At 29.9% G+C, this 16,255-nt stretch overlaps 1 protein-coding gene across 9 annotated transcripts in view; it reads right to left on the bottom strand.

Annotated features, from left to right (window-relative positions):
- Positions 1 to 16,255, bottom strand: part of LOC143234999 (rho guanine nucleotide exchange factor 28-like) — a 197,115-nt gene that overhangs the window by 19,379 nt on the left and 161,481 nt on the right. For 4 of the 9 annotated variants that reach the window (XM_076472695.1, XM_076472701.1, XM_076472696.1 and 1 more), the window contains 9 exons: positions 15,852 to 15,986; positions 14,544 to 14,631; positions 12,378 to 12,510; positions 9,664 to 9,737; positions 9,356 to 9,422; positions 8,883 to 9,053; positions 8,148 to 8,230; positions 5,306 to 5,364; positions 518 to 589 (listed from right to left, as the gene is read on the bottom strand). In XM_076472695.1, the coding sequence (XP_076328810.1) occupies positions 518 to 589; positions 5,306 to 5,364; positions 8,148 to 8,230; positions 8,883 to 9,053; positions 9,356 to 9,422; positions 9,664 to 9,737; positions 12,378 to 12,510; positions 14,544 to 14,631; positions 15,852 to 15,986 (882 nt within the window). The remainder of the gene's footprint in view (positions 1 to 517; positions 590 to 5,305; positions 5,365 to 8,147; positions 8,231 to 8,882; positions 9,054 to 9,355; positions 9,423 to 9,663; positions 9,738 to 12,377; positions 12,511 to 14,543; positions 14,632 to 15,851; positions 15,987 to 16,255) is intronic. The other 5 variants (XM_076472698.1, XM_076472703.1, XM_076472697.1 and 2 more) reach the window with 4 other exon arrangements.

Raw genomic sequence — 16,255 nt, 5'->3', positions numbered from 1 at the left:
TGTGTGGCAAAAACAAAACTCTCAAGAACAAGTGATAAAAATTAATTTACAGAAAAATAACAAAAGGTTTAAATAATTTTACATGGTTAAAATTATGTTCTACTAAATGCACAATTTATTTCTAATTTGAGATATGCAGTTATTTAAAACTTCAAATATTTTACAAAACAGAGATAATAAACAATATGCTCAAAATAGCCATGTCAGTAACATCATTAGCTGAACCAATCATATTTTGACACTTACATTAAAAAAAAAATACTGTATATTTATCATGCTTTTACACATGCAAGCTGCAACTGTTTTCTTTCATGAAAAAGTTCTTCATCATGCTGAAGTTAAATCTGTAAAATTCTAAGCATGTCCATGTAATCATATCAGATACATGCAAAAAGGAGATCAAAAATTCGTTCATGAAACAGGCATGCGATACAGTCTTAGAAGACCAAAAATACCAAAAACCTTGAAGGATTCCAACTTAAAAATTTATATCATCAGTACATAGCAACTGACTTACTTGACTCCCAGCTTAGTGGCAACCCTACGCCACTGCGTTGAGCCTCTGGGAGTGTAAGCCCTGTTAGGCACACTGTTAAAAGCAACAGTCTCATGAGAACTGAGAATCACTAGCTATGTTAGGTTCTCAGAAAAATCCAAAAATAAAACCTAATTCTTAAAGAAACAACAAAAACTCACAATAAAAGAAAAACAACTGTGTACATTATATGCTTGCTCTGATCTAAATTGGAGTTGAAATCTTCGTAGTGGTCCTCTATTACCCTGAGTGAATTCTATACTAAATAAAGCAATGAATACAAATAATAATTTGTTATAAATTCTGAGAAAGCAAACTGCTATAAATACTGGATTTTTTGTACTTTGTTTAAAAAATTAACAAAACTTTCAAAAGCTGTATCTCATTACTAACATAAATATACAAATAAGAATGTTATTCCTCAGAATTTGAATACTAGTGAATAATTATGTCTTTTAAATATTTAGCTACAAAAACTATGACAAACAAATAAGTTTAATTTTCAATGCACAACTCAGTGAGGAATGCCAGTAAGTGTACAAGTAATACACTTACACATATGGAAGTTGCATGTATCAATCATATTATATTTGTTTTCTTTTCATCTATAATAAATACAAAAGTGGTAAATTTGCTTGTTAAAGAAACAATACAATTATATGTTACAATTAAGTGAAATTAAACCTTCCTTTGTATCTGGAAAAATCACTGTCATGGTTAGCATACTTTTGGTAGTAGTGCACAAACCCTTTTTATGGTACTATCCCTTTCAAAGCATGCATTTTGTTGCACCTCCTTACACACCTTATAAAAATAAAACAAGTCTTAAATGGCACACAGCATAAGGCAAACACCTTCAGTTTACTTACCCCTACGTGCAGACAAGATTGCTGTTTTTTCTTTATTGCTGTCAGAGTTGAAAATGCTGACTAGCACACATGTTGATGTGAAAGATAAAAGCATTCTTATTAATTTTCTTGACATCTCAGGGCATTCTTAGTATACTAACAATCAGAAGTTTCCTCTAAAAAGTTTGACTTGAATTTTGACTCAGTTTTTCTTAGCACATCTATTGGCACATGAGAAATTTTACTATTACAAATTATGGAATTTGAACCAAACTGTACTCTTCTATTTATTTTTGGAGTTAATCTGCCTTCTGACACTAAGGTTTTCAAGATTAACAGAAACAATGTTTCGAATAAGACTATTATTTAATCAGTTCACTGAGTCATGAAAATATTTCACAGCTTCCACTTTTAAGATAGTTTTTCTACAGCATAAGGTTTTGCAAACTGCAGGCACTTTATTATCTGGAGTAAAGTACAGATGTTCCTGCCTCACAATGATAATTTGAGTTTACTGAAAATATCAGCCAGATAGCACAGTATTAGATGCAACTTTTCATCCATAAAATGCACTGCTAGAATGAGGTTACAGTCTATGAAAAAATACAGTTTGTCTTTGAAATGCATGATGTGACTGGGTATGTTCCCATGAGGCAACCAGTACACTACTGTATGCAGCAAGAGCTTGTGATAAATGGATCCTATTCCTCTACAGAGAATAGAAAATAGCCTAATATTCAAAGCTCTTAATTTGACAAAGTTCATAACACTTACAGCATCTTGTGTCTTTCAGACTGCAATTTCTTTGAAACTAGTGTTTCCCTATGTATAATGCAAATGTTACATCTGGAGCAAGAACACTTAAAATGGCTTTGAACTCTTTCTTGTTTCCAATAAATGCAGTTGTCCCATCACTGCATACTCTAACACTGGTAATCCATGAAAGATTGTTAGTGGTGAAAAACTCATCAACAAAAGAAAATATGGTTTCACCTGTAACATTCCCCTTTAGTGCTTGACAAAACAATAATTCTTTACTTATTTTCTTTTCATAAAAGTATTGTACATGTACAGAAATGCTGAATTAAAAATGGCAGCATTTATGGTTTCATGAAGTTGTATAGTGAATTTCATACCTTTCTGGATACTTGATATCACTTGCATTTTTACGTCAGTAAAGATTAGATCTATACACCTCGTAAGTGTCAAATGTAAAGGGATAAGCTTGAGAACCTCACCATACTTCTCTCTCAACGTGCAGTCTCACACATTTTTGTGGCAGCAAGAATAACTAGCATCTCTCCCATATTGTGTGGCTTCACATTTTTTCCAATCAAATGAGGTACATTTAATGAAGTCTTCAATGCTTTTGATGAAACAGTCCCTTGAGTTGCAAGCAAGCTGCTTTCCTCTTTCAGCTGTTTCATCTGTCAGTTGAAGAGCTCATTGGTTTTGTCCACATACTTGTAAGATTATTTGGTATGATGATGCCATTAGTTACTGTGAACAAGTAATGCAGAGTCCCTGTTCCTCATTATTAAAACTCTGTAAGTGATATGAAATGTTAAACAATCCTTCTGGTGTGTAAGCAATTTAATTTTTATTTTGGTGTCAAGTTTACTGACCAAAGCATAGAAATGAAAAACAAAGAAAGACTTGGTACAGAGTCATAAATTTTTTTCTTCATGATCACCATTACTAATTAATGCTTTTTTTCTGTTTGTTAAGTTCTGAAACATTACTTCAAGAAACATGATACTGATTTTGGCCACTTATCCATGTTTTTGATAAACTCATAAATGTTAAATGTCTTGTCCAAAATTTGAAATTAACAATATGGAAAATGTGTATTTAAAAAAAAATAACAAAATCTTATAATATCTTAGTCTTACAATGAACAGCAAATTGCCTTTTGCATGGAATGTAACCAAGAACATGAGCTACACTCCCATATCAAAAGTTTGTAAGCATTATAATATAATAACTAGACCTTCCAGTTTAATATCTTTAATGCATCTCTGCATCTTGATTAAGAGTTTTTGAAAGCTTATAATAAAATTAAATCTCTAAACTTTTCACTTCTGATGAGTAAACAGATCAAGTGGTTATAGTATTCTGAATTAATGAAATATCTTTTTCAGCTAACAGTGAAACTAACACGCATATACATATAAAGATAAAACAAAACATACAATAGAAGTTTAATAAGCTATGTGAGGGACGAAATCTGTATCACACATGAATAACTGATCAGTGTCACTTGTCAACTCAGTCCACTTTATAAACAAGGCAAAACAATCAGTGGTTTGAAGGAAAAATATTTTATTTTATAATTTACAGATTTTAAATTATCATCAGTGAAAAGTGAGAGGCAGTGTTTTGGAATACCCAACAGCCACTACCCAGGAAAAAACAACACATTATATTACATTTTCCACATCTGGAGTAAGAAAACATTTGCCAGTTCATACAAAACATATACTAGTTTCTCCATCAAATAATCATGCTGAAAAGTAAGAATAAAGAGTTTTAGCTGTATAGCCTCTCTGAACTATTTACCTTTCATGTAAAGTACCTTAAGATGACTTGAGAAGGTCATCATGTTGTTCTATACTTTATTTTAATTAAAGTGCTAACACCCATACCTGCCATCTTGAGAATACATTTTGACTTCAAGTGGGTTTCTCATCATCACGTATTTAATTTTCAACATAGAACTAATATCTATTTTTCCTATTGCAACCTGTATTTGGATGCAACTCTCCACTCTAATCTCTTCCCATATATATTGTACAAATCAGTTTCCTTTGTTAATTGTTGTTAATACATTACTTTATAGTAACAACACTTTATTTACAGATATAATTTGTATGCTAGTACATACTTGTTGAATGTCCCTCTACTAATTCTCTGTGCCCTTTAATGGGGGGTGTATCCTCATATTTGTGCACCATGCTCCTATAGGTTAACCTGAAGTCTAATTATTTTGTTTTAATTTTTATTACAAATACTAAATACTAGTTAGTTTTAAATTACATTTTAGCTGCTAATCTACAGATATTTGAAGGATAATTCAAAGAATTATTTCTTGATGGTGGAAGCCACAGTTCAATCCTTCACATTCTTAACAAAAAGGACAGTGCACTATTCATTAATCTGGGTTATCCCCACAAGGAACTTAATCACCTAACTTATATAAATACTATAAAGCTATATCCAAGTTTTTTGTGAATTCTATGCTTGATTGACTAAAAGCATTTAAAGTAGTCCTAATGGGAGAGAGAAAATCCCAAATTAATTTTAGTACACCAGCATCTCTATATAGAAAACCTAGGATCGTTCCATGGTCACTAGTACCACAAAAGCAGGCCTAAAAAAAGGAGGGGCCAGGAGCTACAGTCCCAAGGCCCGAGGAAATATGGGATAAAAAATAATGTATTCTCATATGAAAAATCACAACACTGCAGGAAATCGCTTTGCCTCAAAAACTACCCTTTTATCCAAAAAATGTAAATTCTCAATACATTTGGCTTTTGCTCATCAGAAAAAAAATACTTCATATGCCCAAGAATGTATCATGAATTTATGAAGACTTCAAAAAGGGGATTGGTGACATAATTGTCCCAGGGACTCGACCTGTCTCTTGATGCCCCTGCACAATAGTAGTCCTTCTCAGGACTTCCCTGAAGGAGGCAACACATTATCAGCTAAAACACAGTGTGAGAAGTAGTTAGTAATTAGTAATTATAAGAAACAATATTAGTAACTAATTAATAATTAGACTTTACAGTATACTAACCATGACAATGACTGATATTCCATCGTCTTAACATTATTATAAGTAGTTAAAACATGATTGCATTAAAACTATTTTTCAAAAACATTTTAAAATATGGCTTTAATAATTATCAGAAAATCTTACCCAGTTGAAATTGAAGAGCTTGTCTTAACTAATCCATCTACTGTGGATGTACCTTGAGGCTGTATTATATAAACAAAAATGAAATCAGAATGTTTTTGTTAGTAAAAGCAGAAAAGAATGAATAAGCCTTAAACACAGATTATTAAAAAAAGATTTAAAAAACAAGTCATATGATGAAAACAGCTTTATCTGTTTAGTCCATTTTCAAAGAAAACAAGAATAATTTGAAAAGCTACTGTGAAATAAAGACTTGAAAACACTAGTCAAATATTATAATAACAATTAAGTTTACAGAAGTAATAAACAAATATTATATTTTAGAAACACTGAAAAACAATTGTATTAAAAGAGTATATAATGATAAGAAATATATTTTTTCATGCCTTTAACAGTTTACATGTTAGCTACAGTCACCATGTTTTATAAAAAAAGTTTTAATATAGATAAAAAGTGATATGTATATATCACACACACACACAATGCCCATACTTTAAGTTAAAATATAAAAATAAAATAACTATTTGTTTGTCAATTTGGAATTATGCACAAATCTACACAATGGGCTGTCTGTGCTCAGTTCACCATGGGCATCAAAGCTCGGTTTCTAGCAGTGTGAGTCTGCAGACATACTGCTGTGCCACTGGGAGCAAAAATAATTAAAATAAATATTGGTATTAAAGTGCTAAATATGAGACAAAAGCGAGTCTGAGAAAAATCTTCATGAAACATAATGTAAGTGATAAACTATATGTTAGCAAAGAGTCTTGCAAACACTGAGAAATTACAGCCAACAATAAAAAACTGCAAGTTTTATTGGGTGAAAAGTATAATCTGAATGTTGAGAAAATAAAATTTTATACAACACAAGTACAGTAAATAATTACTGAAGATTTACCATGTTGATGATTCAATGCACTCAATACATAATTTCAAAGCAAAGAAAAACTTGATTATATATAGTGGGGCCATTGTGTTTGATACAATATACCTCAGCAAACTGTAAAGACAGGAGGTTCTTACTTTACATTCTAACTTATCAATGTTGGCAAGTTGAGATCCAAATTTGTACGCAACCACAGACTTTGTATTTCGACATCACAAACATATAATTTGAAACAAGGATGAATAAAACATACAATGTGACACACAAAAATCAATTTTTTTTTTTTTAAGTTAAGAACTTAACTAATGCATAATACAAAAAGTTGAATTATAATATACAATTTATAAGTTACTGACATAAATTCATAAAATAGTAGCTCAATACAATTTTGAATGCAAGTCAACAAACATGATGATGTTGTCTCCTATCCATGGCAGTAACATTATATGACTATTTTAACCAAAAACTGTTAAAAAATGTTTCTTTTGAGCATTCTGGATAGAAGAAGTTTCAATATTTCAATATTTTTACTAGAAGAAAATATAAAAGTATAATAAAGAATAGACAGATCTGACTGCCAGATTTAATAAATATATGTATGTATATTTGTATTGTAAGCAGACAAAAAAACACAATTATAAACAACAGCTGGTATTTGGTCCTTGACCATGGATAATGGATCCATTTTTACTAATTAGATAAAAATAATTTTATGTGGAAATGATAAGACTTTTGGTGCTCCAACACAAAAAATTTGCAAGTAGTGACCCTTCTCTTTGATGAATGAACTTCACACTACAGTTACTGTTCGAGCTTTTCAGTGGTTATGATTTACTGGTATAATGATAAAGCAACAATTCTCCAACTTGAATCATTAAAAGTCTTTCTTACTGATTTGTCAAAAAGTCCATTTACACACATAGCAATACACAAATACTGTAAAATGCAAAAGCCCACAAATGTTAATTTCTGTAAATTTTCGTACTTGTATTATGGCTGTTTAATATTTTCACTTATTAAAAACATCTAATATTATATATTCTACAAGTCACTGCCAGATTTCAAATGAAAAAAACAAAAAATAACAAACCAAAAAACACTGAAAAAACAAACAAAAACTGTTCTCATCAGGTTTACCATTTTTCCTGTTCTGTTTTATTCACACTGAGTTTTATCCAAATTTATTCTTTATTCTAAATTCATTATGTCTTTTACTTAAATTATTATTATGTTTTCAAATAAAATCACTATTTGTTATTTATGTCAATTTTACAAAATCTTAAAAATCTATATTTTAATAATATTTTAATCTGTATTTATTTATCCAAATCTAATCCATGCCACAATTCAACAACTTTTGTCTGGTTCTTCTTTTTAGTAGTTTAAAAGTACAATTTGAAATTAATTATTAAAATAAAAAAAATGCATTTACATTTTTTATATGTGATTTGAGCATAATTAAATAAAAACTATGGCATGACTATCAAGTCAGTATATATAATTGATGTGTAAATACCTCCTTTTTTAAATATAAAAAATATTTTTTAGAAAAACAGACAAAACTGAAAATTGTGGGCTTTAATTTACAAAAAAGAACAAAAAGTAACATTTCAATTTCTGACTAGAAGTTTTAAAAAACTTAACTTGAGAAACCACAACAAGATAATTTACTGATATTTAAAATTCTCAGAATATCTTTGAAGAGTCAAGGTGGATAATTAGACATAAATATTTGCATCTTGAAATACATGACACTGAAATTTAGTGATTATGTTATAATACTCTTTAATTTAGTTTCAATTTAGTAATTAACAAAAATATGACATACAGCTGGCACTAGTTTCATCAGAACATATTACCAGTTTGTTTGTAAAGAATTATTTGCAAACATAAAAGCTGTATTTGATCTTTAAATGGTCCTAATAATTTAAAGAAAAGTCACTTGTTAAGATAAATTACCTGTGATCGCATCTTTGTTCCTGGTGCTGAATCATTTTTTTTATCTTTTATAGACTGTGAGCTGTTCTGAGATTTATTATTGACTGAAAATAAATGGGAAGAAAGAGAAGTATAGAACTCTCATCAAACCAGATCATACAAAAAGTGACAAAATACGATTAAATACTGGCATATCAAGTTAAACTACCTCAAATATATGGCTGATGTTAAGTTGTAATCTAACTCCACAATTTCAATTAAGATTTATTGTGTCTGATACTTTACTTTTTTTTTATGGATCAAAACTAAAAAACAAGGATCCAATAAAACAACTAATACCTCAAAAAATTTCTAAAATTTCCAACCCTTTGAAAAATCTAAACTCAACTGTATAACCCATTTACTATTTATATTTTTATTATTTTTTACTATTTACATAATAGTAGAGGTGTATGTACTATAACAGAGTAGAACAAATGCATTTAGTTAACAGCACATGCATTGTACATTATTGAATCTTATTTCATAAACACATATGCTTGCTCTTTATATAAGAAAATGATATGAAATGTACATAGTATTATTTTTAAACTTCTGTTCATACATTTGATTCCTTTCAAATCATTAGTAGATTTACGATTTGTAGGGCTTAATTATTAAAAAATGTTAACAAATTTAGCATTGTCTCATAACAATAAATCTCACAGAAGCTGTAAAAATGGTGGCCAAAATATTCATTCATAAATGATCACACACCTAGATGAGTCATGTTCTGAGACACAGGTCTGATGAGATGACGATAACGGTACGGATAATGAGGAACACGACCTGCGATGATGTTGGATACAGAGTTACAAGAGACACAATGACAACACAAAGCTGCTTTCTTTAAGTTATTGAAATTGCAGTTGGGTAAAATAAAACAAGCTGTTATGAAAAGAAGAGGAGCACATTTCATGCTTTGTTAATACTTATGAAACATATTATAAACAAATACAAAAATAAACAGACAGTAATAGCAGATTTCAGTTAAAACAAACATTTCAGGTTCAATAAAAATATTAGGGAAAAACTGCAACATAATTTACAATCTTATGATAGTCAAACTAAAGAAGGATGTAAACCTAAGAGTATTAATGCCATACAGCAATACAACACACTTATAATAATACCAACACCAATGACTTTAAGTTTAAATCACATCTAAAACAATAATAAAGACAGCATACTTGTTGGAACATGAAGCATAGGAACTGAAGACCTTTCTTTAAATGTGGAAGGATTCAAAGACTTGACCTGTAAAACAGCAACAAAAGCATATATAAACAACTAAAGTAAATGCATCTTTGTTAATGTACTGCACATTTGCTATTTTTGTTTTGGAAAGAAGAATACTGAGGTACAAAACAAAATGTTTCTGAAAATATTATTATTGCAAGACAAAGAATAATCTGACAAATAAGGGATTGTTTTAGGGGAATTAGTTTGAGGAAGTATCACAAGAAAATTATTAACATTTCTAAACTACAGTACTTACCCTTGAACTTTTAAATTTTGTACAGTCAACAATTTGGTCTTTACAGGAGCTTGAGTGAACTGTTACCAGGCAATCTAAAATTAGGAAAACTCACGAATTAATAAGAAAATCTTCAAGTAAATCAAAATGAAATTACAAAATTTAACTTAGAATTGCTTGAAAGTTTTCATTCTCGACAAGTGTAAAAAAGTGTGCAAAATACTGACTTTAATTGTTGAGAAACAATTATTTTAAAATAAAAAATTGTTGAGAAATTGATAAAGTATTTACATAAATATTTGTTCCTTTTCTTTTAAACTCAAAAAATATAAAAAAAAAATTGCTAGTAAAATTTTTAATGCACAAAATCTGTGTATGGGACATAGCCAACTCTACAGAATGTAAAATGGTATCTTTTTCCAAAGAAAATGTCGACCTTTTTTTCTTAACAAATAACTGAAATGATCTATTCGAAGGTCAAGTGCTTATTTAAAAAAGACAATGACCTTTCACAATTTTTTGAGTATCAGAGTAGTCATATGACCTCTCCTGGCTACACCTTTGATACAATTCTGAAATAAAGTGCAAGGTTTTTATCATTTTAGTAAATATAAACTTATACAAGTTTAGCTTTCTTAAAGTTTTTTCTTTTCTTTTTGTTACAATTCATGATGTTTAAATATTACATTATGTAACATAAACTGTAAAGAATAACGGTATTTACTGCAGACCCACAATGTCTATAGCTTTCAGTGGTGTAGGTTTTAACAGTTCATTTGGTAATGAAATTTTTTTGTGTCCACCTATAAAAACTAGTCTATTTTGCATTCTTAAAGGCATAAATATGAGAATGACTAACTTTTATGATACAGTACATTAACAACGAGCTGTCTTTATATCTTAATTGATAATTCTATGAAACAACTAATGAGCTAAGTAAAACAAAAAAAGGAAAATGAACTACTGACTTTGTTCTTATATTAATTTAACTGTTCAATAGATCTTCATCTAATATGGAAGACAAGTAACTGTTTCCTCTTGAAGTTGTTTTGGTTAGTAGTGACACTTATTTATAACTACTGGTATAGCACAAATAAACAAAATGCTTTCTTTTTACATATTTCTTTTGATGATAATTTACAACTGTTGATCAAAAAGTACAATGATGATGACCTTAAGGTCATGCACTCACTTCCATAAAATGTTTGTTTATTCTGAACTTTTGCAGTTTTATTTTCAACTTTGAACATAATGCTCACAATGTTACAAATACAGTGTGTATGTTATAGATAATAAAGGCAAACAAAATCTCATAAGAAGCAACTTTTTTTTATACATGAATTTAGAATTGGATAGTTTTTTAACTTATCCTTCATTCAATGGGAACTATAATGAAAGGAAAGTAAAAATAATAAGTTAGTAAGGCCTATGAACATATAGTCTATAGTTGAAATATTATCATATTTTCATGTAAGTAACCCATCCCTGGTATACCCCACTTCTGAACAAAAAGTGTTCCCAGAAACTTTTATGCACATATCACCCACACTTGTGTATACCCTGAAGCCAGTGATGCATTAAACAGAGATTGAAGAGCAGAGTTCAGTAGCCTGTGGCTACCATTGGTTGAACCTACAGGAAGTATTTCCAGCAATCATAAACAAGAATAAATCATCCAATAAGAACACGTTCTTCACAATCCACACACACACTGACTTCAAGATGACAGATGGAAGACTCTAAAAACATCATCTTCTATACTTGTGGTTGTACAACAGGCAGTTGCCACTCATCCAACTAAATTCACCGTGTTAGCTCTTGAGTTATGTATTGTTTTATAAATTCGCTCAGATTATTGTAAATTGCTATAAAAATTACTGCTGTACAATGTCTGTTGTCAATACTATAAAAGAAAACATAACAGTTACATTGACAAATTAAAGTTGAAAGTTGTTGAGTCTGCAGGAGAACATGGCAACAAAGAGGCCAGTTGTGTTTTGGAAGTGGATGAAAAGTCTATGTAAGAATGGTGAGAAAAACAGTCAGAATTAAAAGAAATACCAAAACTAAAGAAGCCATGAATAAATTACTTGCAAAGTGGCCAATACTGGAAGAAGTTCTGAAGACTTGGGTTATATCACAGAAAGATGTGGGACATTCAACATTCACAACCCTGATATGCCTCTGAGTGCAGCAAATGGCCAAGTATTTTATGGGGGGGACCTTCATGGTGTTTCAAATTCATGAAACAAAACAGACTATCTGTTAGAGCCAGGATGATCATTGGTCAAATGCTACCCATGGATTGGGAATTTAGAGTGGAAAGCTTCTCCAGTTTGTTGAAATGCAGAAGGCAGATTTGGACATCCATACACTATATTTCCTATTTCCTTGGTAGCAAAGAGGAAACAAAAAGGGCTGGATAAATGATGATGAAACAGAAGAGTATGCTGAAAACTGCTGGTGGCAGCAACCAGGAACAACTGGGAATGCTAACATATGTATTTATCAAGCTGATTCATGAATCACTCCATGTGTTGAAAAAGAACAATAAAACATTAAAGAGTATTCTGAATAGAAAACTGGCAACTTAAGCCTTAAAAACAAAAATATACCCTTTAGTTGGCATTTTGAAAACTAATTTAACCATAAGGCCATGAGATATTTGCATGAAAATATATTAAGTAATATATATTAATATTTACTCTAGATACACCAAAGAAAACAAAACATACTTTCACAGCGAAGAGCTGGCTTATTTGCAAGAGGCTTATTACAAACATCACAATCAGCTGCTATACTGTAACATATGGAGACAAACTGGTGAGCAGATTTCTTGTTCTCTTTGTCTTTCTCTTCATGTTTACTCTATATAAGTAATAAAAAAATAATAATCAGAAGGAACACACAGAGAGAGATTATGTACTGTATGAAGCATTTACTCAATTATTTTGGTATAATCAAAATTCTGCACTTTAGTCACTTAAAATTAGCTTTCTCAATAGCATTTTAAAAGTATCTGTTTTAAAATAGTGCTAATGTCTTGTATGCCTGAGTAAAAACTTGTACTATGGTTTGATAATACAAGAGTAATCAACATTTCTCTGTCTCAAATAAATTACACTGAATATGACAGCATTTGTTATTGAAGTTAACATGTTTGTTGTTATTGCAAATTATAACTATAAAACTTTTAAAATATTATACTTGTGTGAATCCTGTTGGTATTTTTGTTGTTGTTGTTGCCACAAACAAGCATATATTGTGAATAAGTTGTTATATTATTCTAACTAACTGGCATGTTACATATGCAAGTTGATCAATTAATTGAAGAAACACTAAAATTTCTTAAAACAAAAACATTGGGATAGTAAAAATTACACAAGAGTCATTAAAAAATGATTGCAAAGTTTAGGTAAATTAATTATAATCAATCAGATCACATTCAACAAATACTAATCAAACTTCAAACTCTTTTGAGATTTCACATGAAAATTCAAGTGACTATTATAAGATAATTCATTAAGCCAGTCAATAATCTGAGGAAGAAACAAAAGCATTATAATATAAATGGTATTATACTTAGTGAATCAAAAGTAAGCAAACTTTCACAAAGAAAACATACACATATACAAACAATATATTTAGCAAGTTAACTTATAATAACTTTAAAAAAATATTTTACATTATACTATAATAAATACAACTGGAATTAGCATCTTTAATTATTTACACATTCTTGATTCTATTCAAAGGTGTACACAACATTATATTAATAGATTTGTTTTTTATGTACAAGCAACTATTCACTACAAACTCAGGAAAGTATGAACATCAAACGTCCTAAATATATGAGAAAGTGCTTGTACATTCCCAAAAAATTGGACTTTTAATCATTAAAAACCATTATATAGTGTATTCTGCACATGCTCTTTAATTCTATAGCTCAAACAATAAATCATAGAACCTACATAACCATGGTTACACCTCAACAATAGCTTTGTCTTTATTGTGGCTCATAGTGTAAGACGAATGAACCAATGTCAGGAACAGATACAAGCTAGGTGAGCTAGTTAGGGACCAGCAATTTCTAGAGTACAGATTGTACATAGCTGTGAATCAGTAAGCAAATGATTTGTATGAGCTATCTCAATCAGGTGGAGACTACAAAATGCTATTAAGGACATTGTAACAAGCATGACACTAGGAAGTGTCAGGTTGTGCCAGACCAACAGATATTGTTGTGAGCTGAATCAATCAGCTGGAGACCAGAAGATGCTAGGAAAAGTTGGAGGCTAGGAAGTGCTGGGTTGTGCCACATTAACAGATATTGTTATGAGATAAGTCAACCAACAGTGATTTGAATAAGCAGTGTCAACCAAGTGGTGACTATGAAATGCTATGAAGGACATGGTAACTAGCATGACAGCATATATTATTATGAACTAAGGCAGCCAGCTGGAGACCAGAAGATCCTAGGGACAACTGGAAAAACAGAAGGAGGCTAGAAAGTGCTAGACTGAGCCAGACTGACAGATACTAGTATGAGTTACATCAACCACCCTGAGACTAGAAGATGCTTTAAAAAACTGGGCAAGAAAGACTGTGGGGCATGCTGGAACCCAAATTTTCAAAAGTTAACTGGGTCATCAATCTAAGGACCAGAAAAGTGTTTGAATAAATCTGAATACCAAGCTGGAAAAAACTAATGATATTATAAACTGTTTTTTTTTTTTAATTTCTCATCTCAAAGAAGCTTTCGTGTATAAATACCTAATTATGAAAAGTATTACCTTTCTTTTAATTATGAAAAGTATTACCTTTCTTTTAATTATGAGAAGTATTACCTTTCTTTTAATTATGAGAAGTATTACCTTTCTTTTAATTATGAAAAGTATTACCTTTCTTTTTCTAAAAAAGAGACTCCCTCTCTTCTTCCTCTTTCCAAATGGTTTGTCATCATCACTATCCTGACCAGTGAAATGGTTTCTGAAATAGGTTAAAAACAGAGTATATTTATTATTATGTTTGCTGATTCTTTTAGAGATATGAATCTTTCTACCATTAGATTAAGATAAAATACATGTGATGCCCATTCCTCAACTCACTATATTATACAGATAATGTGATATGTTACACCTAAGAAATTCAAGAATTTTAGTTTACACTGGATGTTTATTTTGGTAAATGATAAAAATAGATTTTTTTACATATAAACAAAGATTAAAGTAATACATTGTTAATACTGTCCTAATATTTGCATGGTTATATGAAACTAATGTAAAATGGTTGTAATATTTGTAATAACAACAATTTCTACTTATTACATAACAAAAATAGTGTGCAAAGCTCTTTCTTAATAGAAGTTATTGTACTATCTAGACTTTACCTGTTGGATTTATGAAACAGAAGGGAAATATAACTCAGTTTTATTCAATATCTTCCTTATAAAGAGTTTTACTACTGATGAAAGAAGGATAAAAAATTTACAGGAATTTCTATCACACAGTAATAAAGTTCTTAATCCCATCTCAAATATACCTGATGTTGTATTCCAGAAACTACTCAGGTGAAGTATGTATTAACTTCATATCATAGCTGGCCAATTAAATCAATCAATCAATATGATTGATTAGTATCATGAAAATAGTTAATGAAAATTATGACTAAATTAATTATCACAAAAAACAATTAACTAATTAAAATTAGTATTTTAAATTATTGCCACTTTAAATTAACCCAATTATTAAAGTAATCAAAATATTGCTATTAAGGTTTTTCATTATTTACAAATAATTCAAGGTTGTGAAGTAAAATAAATTAGTGTCATAATTCACAAGAACAGTAAACTTACTGAAATTACTGTTTTTGTTTACTCAAACTATCTGAGTCTCATGTGAAAATAAATGATTTGTTTAATGTAATTGATTAACAAGCCTAATTACTTTTCAAATTTTGCTAATCACCCACTTATACATCATAAAGAAAAAAAAACCTAAAAAAGCCATCACTGAGTATAAAATGTCAGGAGATAAAATGAATTTCCAGAAATACATGAAGTTATAATTACAAAAACTTTATATAACTTTTATTATTATATTACAAATAATATAATAATTTCTAACACTAAGAAAGTATTATACACAAGTCTGCACAAAATCTTACAAAAGAAACTGATACTACAGTCACTGGAAACTGAACACACTTACTGATAGCCTCTCAATAAGTCAGCCAATGACACTTGGGCCATCATATGAAAACTAGGCTCTTCATCTTCAGGCATCATAGCAACATTAAGCTCATCATCCAGTTCACACATATGGAGAGGGTTGAAATTAAATAAACTAAGAAAATAACAGAAACAAACTAATACTGCAAGCTATTAAATAAAATAGCAATGGTCTCATAATACAAGAACTAAAGTGGCATACAAACACTTACATGCTATAGAGGGTCACTTCACACATTTCAAATTTAAACATTCCATGATTACAGCAACAAAAGAAAATCCACAATGAAAAAAACAAATTTCAAAGAGTATTCATTTAACATAAATTATCAAAACCAATTTGATGTGCTTTTATTTTTATTCAGTAAAATTTTAAGGGAAATA

This window comes from Tachypleus tridentatus, chromosome 12 (genome assembly GCF_004210375.1).
Source record: "Tachypleus tridentatus isolate NWPU-2018 chromosome 12, ASM421037v1, whole genome shotgun sequence".
NCBI classification, from domain to species: Eukaryota; Metazoa; Arthropoda; class Merostomata; order Xiphosura; family Limulidae; genus Tachypleus; species Tachypleus tridentatus.
The sequence above is the reverse complement of the archived record's forward strand: the minus strand, read 5'-3'. Positions and strand labels throughout refer to the sequence as shown.